The following is an 18,148-nucleotide window of genomic DNA, read 5'->3' on the forward strand; positions in this document are numbered from 1 at the left end:
TTTCTCAAAATTCACATTCCATCCCATCTGCCTTTCCCTTACTCCAGATGAGCCTGCCCACCTTCCCCTGACCTGCAGGCCCTTCTGCCGCCTTCCCCTGACCTGCCTGGCCTCTTGCCGCCTTCCCCTGACCTGCCTGTCCTTTTGCCGCCTTCCCCTGACCTGCCTGCCCTCCTGCCTCCTTCAGATGAGCCTGCCCTCTTGCCTCCTTCATCTGGCCTGCAGGCCCTTCTGTCGCCTTCTTCAGATAAGCCTGCCCTCTTCCCGTCTTCCCCTAACCTGCAGGCCCTTCTGCTGCCTTCCCCTAACCTGCCTGCTCCCCTGCCACCTTCTTCAGATAAGCCTGCCCCCCTGCCTCCTTCATCTGGCCTGCAGGCACTTCTTCTGCCTTCTTCAGATAATGACCTGCCTGCCCTTCTGCCGCCTTCCCCTGACCTGCCTGCCCTCCTGTCTCCTTCTTCAGACCTGCAGGCCCTTGTGCCGCCTTCCCCTGACCTGCCTTCACCCTTGCTGCCTTCCCCTGACCTGCCTGCCCCCTGCTGCCTTTCCCCGACCTGACTGCCCCCTGCTGCTGCCTTCCCCTGACCTGCCTGCCCCCTTCTGCCTTTCCCCGGCCTGCCTGCCCCCTGCTGCCGCCTTCCCCTGACCTGCCTGCCACCTTCTTCAGATGAACCTGCCCTCCTGCTGCCTTCCCCTGACCTGCCTGGTTTCCTGTCCCACCTTCCACAAACCTGCCTGCCCTCCTGTCACCTTCCCCAGGTGAGCCTGTCCCCCTGTCTCACTTTCCTCAGACAGCTTCCCCTTGTGCTCACCTTCCCCAGATGCGTCTACCCTCCTATTTGCCTTCCCTAGACCAGCTGCCATTCCAGTCAGCCTTTTACAAATCTACCTCCCCTCCTGCCTGCTTTCTCTTGACACAACTCCTCTCCTGTCTAGTTTCTCCAAAGTAGTCTACCCTCTCATCCACCTACCCCAGAGGAGTCTCCCATTCTGTCCACCTTCCCCAAACCTGCCTTCCCTCTCATCACCTTTACCAGAAGAGCCTGTCCTCCCGTCAGCCTTTCCCCAGACATTTTTCCCCTTCCGTCGACCTTCCCCAGGCCCACCCACTTCTCCTTTCTGCCTTCCCAGAACCCACCTACCCCCCTATATGCCTTCCCTAGACCAGCATCCACCCCTGTCGACCTTTTACAGACACACCTCCCCATCTGTATAGTTTCTTTTGACCCAACTACCTTCCTTTTCCACCTCCCCAGAGCAGTCTCGCCTCCTGTCCACCTCCCCCAGAGCAGTCTCGCCTCCTGTCCACCTTCCCCAGAGCAGTCTCGCCTCCTGTCCACCTCCCCCAGAGCAGTCTCGCCTCCTGTCCACCTTCCCCAGAGCAGTCTCGCCTCCTGTCCACCTTCCCCAGAGCAGTCTCACCTCCTGTCCCCACCTTCCCCAGACCTGCCTGCCCTCCTGTCTGCCTTACCCAGACTTGCTCTTCTTACCATCTACCTTACCCAGACCCACATCCCCACCTGTCTGCCATCCCTAGACCCACTGTCCGTTTTCCCTGTTAGACCTGTGTGCCCACCGATCCCTTACCTAAATTTTATGTCTCTTCACCCTCTGCAGACCAACCTACATGTGCTTACCCACTGATACCTACCTCTTTTGTCCATCCACCTACTTGTGTACTCTTCCCCAGGACTACCTCGCCACCTACTAAATTAGGCACCCCGTATCCGAATGCCATAAGAAAACTCTGAAGTCAAGTTTATATCCACTTTAAAAAAAAATTGTGTACCTACCTCGTCTGGCACCTGAAATGAAGAGAAAGAGAAGAGAATGTTACAGAAGTAAAAGGTCTGTTCACATTATGAGTTCACACAATCCCTAGGAATGCTCTGCAGACACTTGAACACCCACCTACCTCATATACAGAGTAATATCCACCCCTGGGACACTGTACGGGCCTTCACATCCCCACCTTATACAAAGTGTTATGCTCCTCACCGCCCCCTCTCCCACAACTGGAACCAACCCTTAACAGACCCCACCTTATACACAGAGTATTAGCCTTAAAATAGGAGTTTTTTCCCCCCACTCACCTGTGCAAAGGAAATAGTGGCGCTAAAATAACATTAAGGCCCCTTTCACATGGGGCGGATCATTGATGATCCGCCCCATGCACCTCCGCTTGCTCAGCGGGGATCGCTCCGTTGATCCCCGCTGAGCCGGCGGATGACAGGGCGGTCCCCGCACACTGTGCAGGGACCGCCCTGTCAGAACTCCGCTCTCCCCTATGGTAAGGTGACCAGATTTTTAAAATGAAATCCGGGGACATATTTTTTTTTTACTAGTAATGGCGGCAATCAGCGACTCTCTGCCCGTCGCCGCCCACCACTGCCTCACAGCCTCTCAAGTCTTACTCTTCGGGCCCCGGCTACTACTGGATGGGGAGCGGAGGAAGATCACCACACCAGGGAAGGCAAGGAGATAGGCAGGCGGCTGGTCAGGATTTGAGCCAAGGCAGAAGAACATGCGAGCGGAGCTGAATGGGCATGCGCCCGAGACTGAAGAAATATTCCCTCCGCTCCAACCAGCACATGATCATCAGAAAGGGGCACAGATAATGGAAGAAATACGACCCTTAAGCTAGTAGGCGGAGCGGGGGGGTGTAATTCTAATTTTTATTTTATTTTTTTATTCTGCACTGACTGTCCTTGAAATTGCCCCTGCCCCCTAATAAAGCGGAGTTCCGGCCACAATTTCACTTTTTAAATATAAATACCCCTGTAATACACAAGCTTAATGTATTCTAGTAAAGTTAGTCTGTAAACTAAGGTCCGTTTTGTTAGGTTGTTACAGCATTTAGACACTTTATAAAATAGAAATTGACTGGGGCCATCTTAAGTGTGGGCATCATGAAGCCAGACTGTATGACTTCCTGGATTTCAGCCTTGCAAATCTCGCACATGCTCAGTGCTGCACAAGCAGTGTCAGATCAGGTTTCAGCACCTGTGCTGTCCAAGTCACATGATTCTTTGAGACTGGGGAGTGCACAGACTCCTGGAAAGTTACACCCACTACATTCCCAGGAGTCTGTGCGGTGTAGGTTAGGAAGCATTAAGCACCTAGGTGCAGGAAGAGGGAAGATTAACTATTCTGCCTAGCAACAACACTTTGAAGGCATCTAAAAAAAAAAAAAAAAAAATTCGTAAAGGACTAATGACATTTTTTTAAAACTACTGATGTAATGTTATATTTATGGGTGGAACTCCACTTTAAATCCAATCTGGGGACAAAACCAGGGACAGACTTGGTCCGGGGACAGTGTCCTCAATCAGGGGACTTTCCCCTGAAACTGGGGACGTCTGGTCACCCTACCCTATGGGGAATCGGATGAACACGGACCGTCTGTCCGTGTTCACCTGATCCGATAGACGGATGGAAAAGTAGGTTTTTCCTCCGTCACACTTTGGCGGATAGGAGCGGGTCGGATGTCAGCGGGCATGTCACCGCTGACATCCGCGGTTCCATAGAGGAGCACGGAGCGACCGTTCAGGTCCGCAAAAAAAAAAAAAAAGGCGGACCTGAACGGGCCGCCCGTGTGAAAGAGCCCTAAGGGTGTATGTAGAAAAATCCAAGTACTTATTGAAATATGTAATGGAAAACCATTCTAATAAAAAGTAGGTTAAACAAGTGCATGTGACTAATACAAAAATAAGTAAGTAGCATACAGTGAAGGGCACCAAAGGTATATAAAACGCTAAATATAATGAAATTGAGACGCAAACCATCACACAGATCCCTTCTGCATGAAAAAAAAATCCGTGAGTGAAACTAGCAAATGTTCATGCGTATATAAAAATGAAATAATAAATGGCAAAAATCTATTGAATAAAAAAAAATATTAAAGCGGATCTCCACCCTAAAGTGGAACTCCCGCTGATCGGAACCCTCCCCCCTCCGGTGTCACATTTGACACCTTTCAGGAGGGAGGGGTGCAGATACCTGTCTAAAGACAGGTATTTGCACCCACTTCCGGCCACACAGTCTTGGGCAGACTGCGGGCAGGACGTCTCTGCTGCGGACGGCGCTGGACTCCAGGACAGGCAAGTGTCCTAATATTAAAAGTCAGCAGCTGCAGTATTTGTAGCTGCTGGCTTTTAATTATTTTTTTTTCAGTGGACATCCGCTTTAAGTAATCGTAATAAATAGTCCAATGTGTCTAAAAAGAAAAAGGAATTCCAGTCCCACAATGGAAAATCCATGTACATTAAAGGAGTTGTAAAGGTGAAAAATGGAACCTTACCAGATAAGGTGGACCTTCCTGGGGCAAGGTCACAGAAGCTTGCAGATGAACCTTTGCGGGGGTCTTAGTACTTAGGGTTGCCACCTGTCCAGGATTCACCCGGACAGTTCGAGTTTTGAATTATGTGTCCGGGTTTCAGTCCGTCTGAAACCCGGACACATTATTTAGACAGGGCTGTGTCTCCCCAAGTAACTGAATAGGGAGATCGTCTTGGCCGGCACAGTGGGGGGAAAGTGATGGCACAGTGGGGGGAAAGTGATGGCACAGTGGGGGCAAAGTGATGGCACAGTGGGGGCAAAGTGATGGCACAGTGGGGGCAAAGTGATGGCACAGTGGGGGCAAAGTGATGGCACAGTGGGGGCAAAGTGATGGCACAGTGGGGGCAAAGTGATGGCACAGTGGGGGCAAAGTGATGGCACAGTGGGGGCAAAGTGATGGCACAGTGGGGGCAAAGTGATGGCACAGTGGGGGCAAAGTGATGGCACAGTGGGGGCAAAGTGATGGCACAGTGGGGGCAAAGTGATGGCACAGTGGGGGCAAAGTGATGGCACAGTGGGGGCAAGTGATGGCACAGTGGGGGCAAGTGATGGCACAGTGGGGGCAAGTGATGGCACAGTGGGGGCAAGTGATGGCACAGTGGGGGCAAGTGATGGCACAGTGGGGGCGAGTGATGGCACAGTGGGGGCGAGTGATGGCACAGTGGGGGCATGTAATGTAATGACACAGTGAGATTTGAAAAAAGCCTGTTTCCGTCAGCGGTTGTTATTTTAGCGCCACCATTTCCTTTGCTCAGTTGTTTCCACATGATTATCACATGTTTTATGTCGCAGCTCATTATTCACTTAGTTTAATTTTGTCACATAAGCACCATTAGCGCAGTATTTACCCCTTTTTTTTTTTTACCATTTAAAACTCACCTACCCCCTTCCCCTATCACCTGGGATCCACTCTTATACCCACCTCATACACGGCAAAGCCAATTGTGTGCATGTCTCCTCCGGCCTTCCGCTCTTTCCTGCGGTTTTTCTGCATGAGTGCAACAAGGAAGCTGCAGGCCAACTCATTATCTTCTGGGTCATCGTCCTCCTCCAGCAGAGTAACCTTAAACTGAGGATTGATCCAGAATGTGGCTGAAAGCAGAAACGTGACAAGGAGGTGAGGGATCCAAGAGTAGCAAAAGATGCAACACTTGGGACTCAAATGAAGCAGAGACATCCGTTTGGTAGAACTTTGAGGACATTTTAACAGAAGAACAGGTGGCAGCCTTGCAAATCTAGGAAATAGTAGCCGGAGTCCAAGAGGTTCTCACAGATCTACTGTAGTAGAAAACACCTTAACAAGACAAGGAGGAACCCAATTCTAAAGACTATAACCTTGAACGATGGCCTGACTAAGCCACCTAGAAATGTTGAAACAAAAATCTGGGTGCAATAGTCATCACACCACAAGGGGTCACTGTGGCAGAATTTTCATGTTGGAGGCTTGCAGAGCTCTTACTGTAGACTCAACACTGCAACTTTGCACTTGCTAGAGACTTGCCATGTAAATTTACAACAAATTGGGGAAAAAAGTGTCAACTGAAATTAGGGAAATCTGCAGCAAGTCAACAGACAAAATTTGTGGCAAGTTATCACTTGCAATCTTGGATGTTCCACCTGTATTTAGTGTGGAACATGTAACATGTCCCAGCAGCTGCAGCCATTCCCTCCTCCTTTAATTCCAGAAGAAGGAGTACACCTACCTGCATTGTTCCTGCAGCCACCGGCTGTGCTGCCCCTCCGCCATGTGCCATCGTACAGCGTTGTGTGCCACTTGCTGAGGTCATCTTTGTTGAGTGCATCGGGGGTGAGGTTACAGACCTCCAACCGAGAGAATTGGCGCAAGAATTCCTGGAAAGACATCCTGGTGGGGAAGGAGAACGAAGGACAGAGAGGGGGGGGTACACAATTAGGAGAGAATGGATGGTGGGGCAATACAAGGAGAGGACAGAGGAAGGCCAGGGGGGGGGGGCGGTGGTTAAGAGAGGACCCAGGGCAAGCGGGAGGAGGAGGAGGACAGTAGAGGACCCAGGGCAAGGGGGAGGAGGAGGACAGTAGAGGACCCAGGGCAAGGGGGAGGAGGAGGAGGAGGGCAGTAGAGCACCCAGGGCAAGGGAGAGGAGGAGGACAGTAGAGGACCCAGGGCAAGGGGGAGGAGAGGACAGTAGAGGACCCAGGGCAAGGGGGAGGAGAGGACAGTAAAGGACCCAGGGCAAGGGGGGAGAGAGAACAGTAGAGGACCCAGGGCAAGGGGGAGGAGAGGAGAGGACCCAGGGCAAGGGGGGGGGGGGAGAACAGTAGAGGACCCAGGGCAAGGGGGAGGAGGAGGTGGTAAGTAGAGGACCCAGGGCAAGGGGGGGGGGGGAGAACAGTAGAGGACCCAGGGCAAGGGGGAGGAGGAGGAGGACAGTAGAGGACCCAGGGCAAGGGGGGAGGAGGTGGACAGTAGAGGACCCAGGGCAAGGGGGGAGGAGGAGGACAGTAGAGGACCCAGGGCAAGGGGGGAGGAGGAGGACAGTAGAGGACCCAGGGCAAGGGGGAGGAGGAGGTGGTAAGTAGAGGACCCAGGGCAAGGGGGGAGGAGGAGGAGGACAGTAGAGGACCCAGGGCAAGGGGGAGGAGGAGGACAGTAGAGGACCCAGGGCAAGGGGGGAGGAGGTGGACAGTAGAGGACCCAGGGCAAGGGGGGAGGAGGTGGACAGTAGAGGACCCAGGGCAAGGGGGGAGGAGGAGGACAGTAGAGGACCCAGGGCAAGGGGGAGGAGGAGGTGGTAAGTAGAGGACCCAGGGCAAGGGGGGAGGAGGAGGACAGTAGAGGACCCAGGGCAAGGGGGAGGAGGAGGAGGAGGACAGTAGAGCACCCAGGGCAAGGGAGAGGAGGGGGACAGTAGAGGACCCAGGGCAAGGGGGAGGAGAGGACAGTAGAGGACCCAGGGCAAGGGGGAGGAGAGGACAGTAAAGGACCCAGGGCAAGGGGGAGAGAGAACAGTAGAGGACCCAGGGCAAGGGAGGAGGAGGAGGAGGAGGAGGACAGTAGAGGACCCAGGGCAAGGGAGGAGGAGGACAGTAGAGCACCCAGGGCAAGGGAGGAGGAGGAGGACAGTAGAGGACCCAGGGCAAGGGGGGAGGAGGAGGAGGAGGACAGTAGAGGACCCAGGGCAAGGGGGGAGGAGGAGGACAGTAGAGGACCCAGGGCAAGGGGGGAGGAGGAGGACAGTAGAGGACCCAGGGCAAGGGGGGAGGAGGAGGACAGTAGAGGACCCAGGGCAAAGGGGGAGGAGGAGGACAGTAGAGGACCCAGGGCAAGGGGGGAGGAGGAGGACAGTAGAGGACCCAGGGCAAGGGGGGAGGAGGAGGACAGTAGAGGACCCAGGGCAAGGGGGGAGGAGGAGGACAGTAGAGGACCCAGGGCAAGGGGGAGGAGAGGACAGTAGAGGACCCAGGGCAAGGGGGGAGGAGGAGGACAGTAGAGGACCCAGGGCAAAGGGGGAGGAGGAGGACAGTAGAGGACCCAGGGCAAGGGGGGGGGGAGGACAGTAGAGGACCCAGGGCAAGGGGGGAGGAGGAGGACAGTAGAGGACCCAGGGCAAGGGGGAGGAGGAGGACAGTAGAGGACCCAGGGCAAGGGGGAGGAGGAGGACAGTAGAGGACCCAGGGCAAGGGGGAGGAGGACAGTAGAGGACCCAGGAAAAGGGGGAGGACGACAGTAGAGGACCCATGGCAAGGGGGAGGACAGAACAGGACCCAGGGAGAGGATAGATAGGTAGCACAGGACAAGGATGGGGGATAAACAAAGTTTTGGTTGGAGAAAAGTTATCTGCACCCACTCCCCCCAATACAGATCTGCGGTCGTCTCAGACATCCCCTGCACTGACTCACCAGAACTCTCCATCCTCCATCTTCAGGCAGAGGTCTTCACGCTCAGAAGGGTCAACCTCGTTCCACTCGGAGGAGCTGAGATCAGAGGAGAGAGAAGTAATTTTAAAGGAAGATCGTTACTGTACATCACAGTCTGCTCCCCCCAGAAGTGAGAAACGTTTCCAACCAGCAGACCCCGTAATAGGCCACCACACAGTTACAACCGATCCTATATATTGCCCCTAAGGCCCAATCATGGACCTGTACTTACCATGTACAACAACACTGCGTTGTCAGTACCGAGTGGCTCTACACAGCCCTGACCAGAATGGACAGAATTAGAATCCCCTCCTGGCTGAGAGTTCCTCTCTATCCTCCCTATCCAGGCACTCTTCTCTGGGAGGATCAGCATTCAGTTATTGAATTTTAAACCAAGTCTTTTTGATCTAGGTTCTGTGTCCCATATGCCCACTCGGCAGAGCACAGCGGGAGTCAATCAGCAGGCGCAGCGCGACTCGCGCATGCACCATAGGGAACCGGGCAGTGAAGCCGGAGCGCTTCACTTCCTGGTTCCCTCACCGATGACGGCAGGGGGGGGGGCAGCAGAGTGACGAGCGATTGTTTGTCCTCTGCTGCGGACGGCGCTGGACTCCAGGACAGGCAAGTGTCCTAATATTAAAAAAGTCAGCAGCTGCAGTATTTGTAGCTGCTGGCTTTTAATATTTTTTTTTTTTCAGCGGACATCCGCTTTAAATCTAAAAATCAATATAATGTCCAGTGTGTTCAGATAAATGCTGGTGTAATGTTATCTGGACACCTTTTATGGGTGACATGGTTTATCAGGGTGTCATTTGAAAAAAAATCTGAGCCACTGACAGATTAAAGATTTGCTGCTGCTCTGGGCTTCAACAAAATGGCAGCCTCCAGCAAAAAGAAACAGGAAAGATGCTAGGAGGCAATTTACATAGCATAATTATTAATGCGGAATGTATGTTCCATGCTAAAAAAACTTTTTTTATCAAGTTGTTATGGGTACAGTTTGGCTTTAATTCGTTTCTTTTTCAGCAGAATAGTTTTCACTAAGGATAACTAAGCCTCTAACTTTGTGAAATCTTCTTGAAAAAGATAAAAAAAAAACTTCTGTAACGGAATGACCCGTGACACCCAGAGACCTTTGAAAGATGAGGGGTACTCCTGGGCCAGCGCCACTAATAACTCTTGGGTCTAGGTCACCCTGTGTCCCTTTTGGGCATAGGGTGACTGATAAATATTAATTAGAAAGTACATGAGATGTGACTGATAATTCATATTGCAGGATATCTTGAGATATTCAAGTGATTTCATACTGACCCACAACCGGTCAATAGTGACTAATTCCTCTGTTTAACCTAGGCTGTTGATATGCCAAGTCTGCTACTGTAGTGATGAAAGCTGTGATTGCATTCCATTGTCCATTGTGAGATGCTAATGCCACCGTTTTGTGTGAAGATGCTATTGAGGATAGATATGTGTTGTGAGTTAGCAGTCTAAAGGACGTCTGACTTAAGGAATGTGTATTATGCAGGTGAGGGGAACTTGTCGGAGACGCAACGTCTGGGGGATAAATAACTTGTCATTATGTAAAAGAATGTGATTGAAGTGCCGTGTGGGTGGAGTTGATTCCTTGTTCACTTGGGTTCTAAAACTGTATATAAGAAAGCTAAGTTACCATTAAAAGTGTTCATACATTTTGACTCAGAGAACGGAGCTTGTCTCGTTATTTCTGGGGAAATGGGATGTCTGATGTCTGCTAGATTGTGGAGTGTCAGATAAGCTGTCGTGACTGATGGAAGGGAAATCGTAAAAGGTGGTGACCGTTACACCTTCCCATTAAAGCGGTGGTTCACCCTAAATAACAAGTTTCTAGCTTGCCATTCAGCATACTAGCGTCAGCTAAAGTATGCCTTTATTTTAATATTTTTTGCGCCGTACTCACAGTTTAATCCCCTAGTTAAATTTCAGACACCCGCGGGGAATGGGCGTTCCTATGCAGAGGGGAACATGATTGACGGCCGGCTATGGCGCGTCACGCTTCCCGAGAAGAGCCGGAGTAGGACTCGGCGCTATACGGCACCTGCGCACAGACTAGGAGCTGACTGCGCAGGCGCCGTGAAGAGCCAAGTCCTATTTTGGCTATTTTCGGGAAGCGTGACGCGCCATAGCTGGTCGTCAATCTTCTTCCCCTCTGCCTAGGAATGCCTACTCCCCGCGGGGAGTCTGAAACTTAACTAAGGGATTAAACTGTGAGTACGGCGCCAAAAAAATAAATAAAGGCATACTGTAGCTCGCACTAGTATGCTGGATAGCATGGTAGAATTTTTTTTTTTACGGTGAACCCCCGCTTTAAGCTTTGCAAACCCATTTGACTAATCTCTTAAGTCTTTCAATGTCTGGGTGAGGCAGAGTAGGCGACTTCTATGGGCAGAAGGAGAGCAAATAGGCCAGGACCTTCAAACCATGCAGGTATGCTGTAGTTCACGGCTCATGGGGTTGGGGTTGCACTTTGGCCCCTTTGTTTTTGGTGCCAAAAGAACCACAACTGACCACCTTCAACCAATCCATAATTGGCCACCCCCCTCAATTTATAAACCAATTAAAACTGGGTGGGGTTGATTGGCCCAAGCCATAGTGGTAGGAGATGACCAGAGTAATTTTGGCAAAATTTGATTTGCCTACAGGCTCAATGAATCCAGATTTCCATACATTCCCTCTTGCTGAAGGTCTTCAACAGACACATGGTAATAAGACATAGAAGTATTGTATCCTCACTTGTCGCTCCAGGCTCCGGTCCACTCCACCTGTCCCCAGGGGTTCCGAATTCGGATCAGCTTCTCCGTCTGTCCCCGGTAGTTGACCTGCCAGAGATACAGAGGAGATCGCAATCAGCGTCATGTCAGGTGACCACAGAGAAGAATGCACAGAAGGCGAGCTCTGCCTTCATCTGGTCATAGCGCGACACACCCAACTCACCTGTTTTAGACCCGTCACGGAGTACGCATGCCCCTTCACCAGCTTCTTAAAGGTTACAGCTTCCATGTCAAAGGAACTGGTGATCTGAGAAAGAGGACAAGTGGTCAGCCATATGTAGCAAAAATACCCTTTATGGGCAAAACCATGTACATGCAGAATTTACCCAGAAGGCACTTCTCCTTCCAGAGACATTTATTGCTACATTTCCCAGAGAGCTGCGTTGGATATATTTCTGCCTGTACTTCATATTCCCATCAGGTAAAACTACAGTTACTGTCCCAGACACAGAACAGGAAGTGAGAGAAAATACCCTCTTAGTCACTATAACAGGTGTCCCAATTGTTCTGACAAATATTTTGGATTATTATTTTTTGTAAAGTTTTCGGCATCAAAGAAGATAAAAATGAAACACAAATATAATTAAAAAAAATGCTAACTGCTAATAGAATTAATACAAAAGAATACTATTGATACAAAAGAATACTATCGATACATTATCTTTTTCTCTATTTAGTTATTAACTGATATTTTTGTAATATATAATCATTAGGGGCTATTTATTTTTTCCTTTTTTATATATGAATAATTTCCACTTCAAAAGAGCAGTTTATGTAAAGTCCTAAATTATAGTAAATTCTCTCAGTTGAAAACAAGAAAATGCTGGAATACAATTAAAGTAACACTGCGCTTCTCAATGCAGTTCTCAAACAAGAGAAATATGCATTTCTGCCATTAGAGGGTGCTACAGGGCAACAGTTCCCGTTTAGCTGGGTTGTGGGCTCCATCTTGTACCTCCTACAGTTGGGTAATTGTTGGGATACATTAATCAGGGGGGTAGAGGCAGTACACCTGTAAGGGGCCCGGAGGTCCCCAGGGGCCTGGATGGCAACCCCCTTTTTTTTTTATAAAAAAAAAAATATATATTATATTTATATATATATATATATATATATATATATATATATATATATATATATATATATATATATATATATATATATATATATATATATATATATATATATATATATATATATATATATATATATATTTATATATTCTTTTTATATTTTTTATAAATTTTTTTTTTTTTTTTTTTAGAGGTCCGGAGGTTCCCAGGGCCCCAGATGGCACCCACCCCCTTTTTATTTTATTTATAAAAAAATATATATATATTTTTTTAATACATTTTGATTTTATTTTTTATTAAAGGGCCAATTTTTTTTTTAGGGATCCGGGGGTCCCCAGGGCCCGGATGACAACCCCCCCTTTTTTATATATATAAAAAAAAGGGAGGGGGTTGTCATCCGGGGCCCTGGGGACCCCCGGATCCCTAAAAAAAAAAAAAATTGTCCCTTTCATAAAAAATGTAATAAAAAAGGGATTTTTATTAACAGCTTACCTGTAAAATCCTTTTCTTGTAGTACATCACGGGACACAGAGCAGCATAGCCATTACATATGGGTTATATAGTGTACCTTCAGGTGATGGACACTGGCACTCTCCGACAGGAAGTTCCCTCCCTATATAACCCCCACCCATAGTGGGAGTACCTCAGTTTTGTAGCAAGCAATATGCATCCCAAAATTCCCCATAAGAGGGGGTGGGAGCTCTGTGTCCCGTGATGTACTACAAGAAAGGATTTTACAGGTAAGCTGTTAATAAAAATCCCTTTTTCTTTATCGTACATCACGGGACACAGAGCAGCATAGCCATTACATATGGGATGTCCCCAAGCAATGCTCCATGAGGGGAGGGAGACAACCAGAAAAAACCAAACAAGAGGTGCCACCGGACAAGAGGAGATTAAACTGCGGCCCGCAGTACCGCCTGCCCAAAGGCTGAATCAGCGTTCCTCCTAACGTCCATTTGATAAAATTTTGCAAATGTGTGGACAGATGACCAGGTTGCTGCCCTGCAGACCTGAGCCATAGGGACCTGGTGATACGCTGCCCAAGAGGCACTTATAGCTCTAGTGGAATGAGCCTTAACCGATAAGGGTGGACTCTTCCCCTTCAGGCCATAGGCCTGAATAATCGTCTGCCTAATCCACTTAGCAATAGTGGCCTTAGACGCTGCCTGGCCCTTCTTGGGCCCTTCCGGCAGAAATGAATAAGACGTCCGTCTTACGAATCTGGGCTGTAGCTTCCAAGTAAATCTTTACAGCTCTAACTACATCCAAGGAATGTAGTAACCTCTCTTCCTTAGAAGAAGGCTTTGGAAAAAATGATGGAAGAATCACATCTTGATTAAGGTGAAAATTTGATACCACCTTAGGCAGGAAGGACGGAAGCGGCCGCAAAACGACCCTGTCCTTATGCAATAATAAATAAGGTGCCTTACATGACAAGGCTGCCAACTCCGACACCCTTCTGGCGGATGCCATGGCCACCAGAAACACTAGTTTCCTAGTCAAAAGGACTAAAGGAATCACGGACAAGGGCTCAAAGGGCTGCCTTTGCAAGGCCGATAGAACCAAATTTAGATCCCAAGGATACAGGGGAGCTTTAATCGGGGGATTCACCCGAATAACACCTTGTAAAAAGGATTTCATTAAGGAATGGGCAGCCAACGATCTCTGGAAGAAGACCGACAAGGCAGACACCTGCCCCTTGATTGTGCCGACCGCCAAACCTTTTTCCACTCCCAACTGTAAAAACTCCAGGATTCTCCCAATAGTATATTTGCGGGGATCCCATTTCCTGGTTTCACACCAGGTAATATAGGCCTTCCACACCCTATAGTATATTAACCTGGAAACTGGTTTTCTTGCGTTTATAAGGGTAGAAACGACCTGCCCTGAAAGGCCTCTGTTTCTGAGAATCAGGGACTCAGCGCCAGGCCGTTAAATTTAGGGCCTGTAAGGCAGGGTGGTAGAATGGCCCTTGTGAGAGGAGGTCCGGACGTAGAGGGAGGACCCAAGGCTCCTCTACGGTCATCCTTTTTATCAAGGAGTACCAAGGTCTTCGGGGCCACGCTGGGGCCACTAGAATCGCTGGCTTGCGTTCCCTTTGAATTCTGTGAAGAAGACGGGGTAGCATCCGTATTGGAGGGAAGGCATAGATTAGCGCAAACTGATGCCAAGGACACACCAAGGCATCTGTCCCGCAGGCCAATGGATCCCTCGTTCGAGAGACAAAGTTTGCTACTTTGGCATTGAATCTGGACGCCATAATGTCCACCTCCGGAGTACCCCACTTCCGGCAAATGACCTGGAACACTTCGGGATGGAGGGACCACTCCCCTGGGGACATCTGTTGGCGGCTGAGGAAGTCCGCTTGCCAATTGTCCACCCCGGGGATAAAGATAGCTGAGATGCAGGGGACATGGGCTTCTGCCCATGAAAAGATCCGATCTACCTCCCTTTGGGCTGCCTGACTCCTGGTGCCACCCTGGTGGTTTATATAAGCTACGGCAGTGGCATTGTCGGATTGTACCCTTACTGGGGGCCCTGCAGAACCTCCGTCCAGCCCAAAAGAGCCAACCGAGCTGCTCGGATCTCTAAGACATTTATGGGTAGGGCTGATTCTGCCCTTGACCATTTCCCCTGTAGGGTTAAATCGTCTAGGACTGCACCCCAACCTGATAGGCTGGCGTCCGTGGTTACTATCCTCCATGAGGGGGGATTGAACGATCTTCCTTTCAGAAGATTTTTTGTGACTAGCCACCAACACAGGCTCTGCCTTACCGCATAGGGAAGGGAAATGGGAAGATCCAAGGCCTGGAGTCTTTTGTCCCAGGCCGCGAGAATTGCTCTCTGTAGCCTCCGAGAATGGATCTGGGCATAGGGCACTGCCTCGAAGGTGGCCACTAGCTTTCCCAACAGGCGCATGCAGAGGCGTATAGATGGCCTTGTGCTGCTTAGGACTATGTGGATTAACTCCCTTATCGAGTCCACTCTGGACTGGGGCAGGAAGATCCGTTGTTGTCTGTATCTAAAATCAGACCTAGATACTCCAACCTTCTTGTGGGCTGTAAAGCCGATTTGTCCCGGTTTAGAACCCAACCCAGGGACTCTAGGCAGTTTACTGCTAGCAACACTGCCCGATTTAGACCGGCCGCTGAGTGGTCGACTACCAGAAGATCGTCTAGGTAGGCCATGATCAGAATGCCCTGTTCCCTTAGGATGGCTAATACGGGGGCCAGGATCTTCGTAAAAACCCGAGGGGCCGTGGCTAGTCCGAACGGAAGAGCCACGAACTGATAATGCCGATAGTTTAGGGCAAAACGCAGATACCTGTAATGGCCTGGGAAAATCGGAACGTGCAGGTATGCGTCCTTTATATCGATGGAGGCCAAGAACTCCTTTCCTTGGAGGGCGGCCACCACCGAACGAATGGACTCCATTCGAAAAGACCGGACTCTTAAAAAGCGGTTTAATAACTTTAGGTCCAGAATAGGCCTGACGTCGCCGTTTGGCTTCGGGACAACGAAGAGGTTTGAGTAAAACCCTTGTCCTTGCTCCCCTGCTGGTACTTCCATAATCACTCCTTGAGATAGGAGTCGCTCTAGGGCGGACAGAAGCGATGCCTGTCTCTGAGGGTCGCCTGGAAGTCTTGACATTTGAAAGTGAGGAGGGGGGAACTCCCGAAACTCCAGCTTGTACCCCTGAGTTACTGAGGACAGAACCCATTGGTCGGTAACTTGGGCCCCCCACAACTCCGAGAACAACCGGAGTCTTCCCCCCACTCGAGAGAGTGGGGGCGCCCCTTCACAAGGCTGCCTTAGGGGCAGCCTTAACCGGCTTACGGTTCCACGGTCTCTTGTTCCCTGCAGCTTGCCCCTGGGGCCTGTTTGCAGCTGCGCGTCCAGGAGGCCGTCGATACTGCCTAGAGAATGAGGGCCCTGGAACTGGAGAGGTTGGGCGCTTAAAAGAGGGACCTCGGAACCTTTTCTTAACCGGCAAAAGGGTGCTCTTACCACTAGAGATCTTTTGAATATATTTGTCAAGATCTTCTCCAAACAATCTCTCTCCTTGAAAGGAGAATCCTGTAAGGAGTTTTTTGCAGGGGGTTTCTGCAGACCAGTTCTTTAACCAAAGTAATCTTCTCATGTGGACCAAATACAGGGATAGGCGGGACGCCTGTTGGATTGAATCCTTGATAGCGTCTACCGCGAAACATAAGGCTCTAGGTAGATCGGCTAAGTCCTGAGCCTGTTGAGCCGGGAGGTCCTTTAGGGCCTGCTTGGCCTGGTCTTTTAAAGCCTGGCAGACGCCAATGGCAGCTACAGCTGGCTGGACCACTGCCCCCGCTGTGGAAAAGGATGCCTTTAGTAAGGTCTCAAGCCTTTTATCCACAGGATCTTTGAACATGTGAATATTGTCCACTGGACATGTTAAAGCTTTATTGACACATGATATGGCTGCGTCAACAGTGGGGACAGCCCATTTTTTTGAAAACTCCTCCTCTAAAGGGTACATAACTGCGAACCTTTTAGGAGGCAAAAAAATCCTGTCTGGCTTAACCCAGTCCTGAAATATCAGGTCCTTTAACAAAGGATGGACCGGGAACACCAGGTTGGCTTGGGGCGCTTTTAGGGAGCCCAATGAGGACACAGCGGAGGCCAGAGGCTGAGGCAAAGGCATTTTAAAAGCTGACCGCACCATATCCGTTAAGGACTGAACCCACAATTTTTCTGCGTGAGAAGCTGAAAAAGGTTCTTCTATAGTAGAATCTTCAGAACCCAAATGGTCCAGATGATCCTCAGCCTGGTCTCCTGTATCTTCCAATTCCTCAGTGGAAAGGACATCTTCCTCAGGAGATTCCAACCTGGGAGACGGGGACCTAGCCCGCTTCTTCCCGGATAAAGAGGCCGTAATAAGAGCGGCCATCCTCTTTTCAAATCCACCCAAGGTGGAGGCTAACATCTCTTCCGTGACATAGGAAGGAGTTGGTTGAATAGGGCCCGCCATAGCACCTAGCAACCCCGATGGCTCACCCAGGGCAGCAACCTCCGGATCCTCCGGGGAGGTAGGGGCAGGTGGATTCTGGGAAATATCCTCCGAGCCCGATGGGGAACCCTTCGGCTGTTTAACACCTTTAGCATTTTTAGCGTTCCCTGCACCCTTAGGAGCCATAATAACAAATCTGAGATACTCCGCTAATCAACAACTAACTGTAATAGCTGGAGAAAAACACACATTTAAATAAATGAGGAAAAAAATTTAGGCTAGGGTAATGTTAGACAGAAACTAAACTTCCCAAAACCTAACAAGAGATAGCAATATTGAGCCCCAAGGGCTTAATCATATCCTAATATTGCTTCCCTTAATGCTGGGCTAAGAGAGTACCAAATACTAAGTACTCTGACTGCTACTTAGTACATCGGCTTTTCAGAGAAAATATGAGCTTAAACAGCTCTTTAGCAAGGTGTGTACAAAAAAACGGCCACTAGGTGTCACTGTGTCAGCATAACATAGGCAAACCTATCCTGCTCAGCTCAGCATCGCTGCTCCGTGTCCCTTCACAGCCTTCAGCAAACTGACAGGCTAAATAGAGTTTTTTCCCTCTGATGTACAGAGGGGAGGGAACTCCCTGGGCGTCCCCCGCCCCTCCACGCAGCGTCGGCGCCTATAACAGTGCGCGCGCACGCGCGCGCGCGCGCTCCCGACGCCGCTCTCAGGAAGCAGGAAGCAGAATCCATGTGGGGAGAGGAGCCCGGGAGCTGCTGGAGACACACAGACATCAGGAAGTAAGTAATTTAAACCTGACATGCTCCCTTTTACATTTCATGGAGCAAAACACCTTGTAGCAGCAGCAGCAGTCTATTAGCCCAGCCAGAGGAACAGTATACCTGGGTGTTTGAGCCATCCAGTCATGCAGACTTTGTGGTTTCTCTTTTAGCCCATGCACAGAGGCATAAAAAAGGCTTTTCCCCAGAGTCCCCTGTGGGGAGCCCACTGACAAACCAAGTTCCGTAGGCCCCCCGCTTACCTTTCCAC

General features: G+C 50.0%; 1 protein-coding gene across 3 annotated transcripts in view; it reads right to left on the minus strand.

The window, feature by feature from the left end:
- CAPN11 (calpain 11) overlaps positions 1-18,148 on the minus strand; it is a 106,934-nt gene that overhangs the window by 17,909 nt on the left and 70,877 nt on the right. For all 3 annotated transcript variants that reach the window (XM_040351767.1, XM_040351766.1, XM_040351765.1), the window contains 6 exons: positions 11,206-11,289; positions 11,005-11,090; positions 8,218-8,292; positions 6,042-6,202; positions 5,261-5,430; positions 1,794-1,805 (listed from right to left, as the gene is read on the minus strand). In XM_040351767.1, the coding sequence (XP_040207701.1) occupies positions 1,794-1,805; positions 5,261-5,430; positions 6,042-6,202; positions 8,218-8,292; positions 11,005-11,090; positions 11,206-11,289 (588 nt within the window). The remainder of the gene's footprint in view (positions 1-1,793; positions 1,806-5,260; positions 5,431-6,041; positions 6,203-8,217; positions 8,293-11,004; positions 11,091-11,205; positions 11,290-18,148) is intronic.

This window comes from Rana temporaria, chromosome 4 (assembly GCF_905171775.1).
Source record: "Rana temporaria chromosome 4, aRanTem1.1, whole genome shotgun sequence".
Classification (NCBI taxonomy): Eukaryota; Metazoa; Chordata; class Amphibia; order Anura; family Ranidae; genus Rana; species Rana temporaria.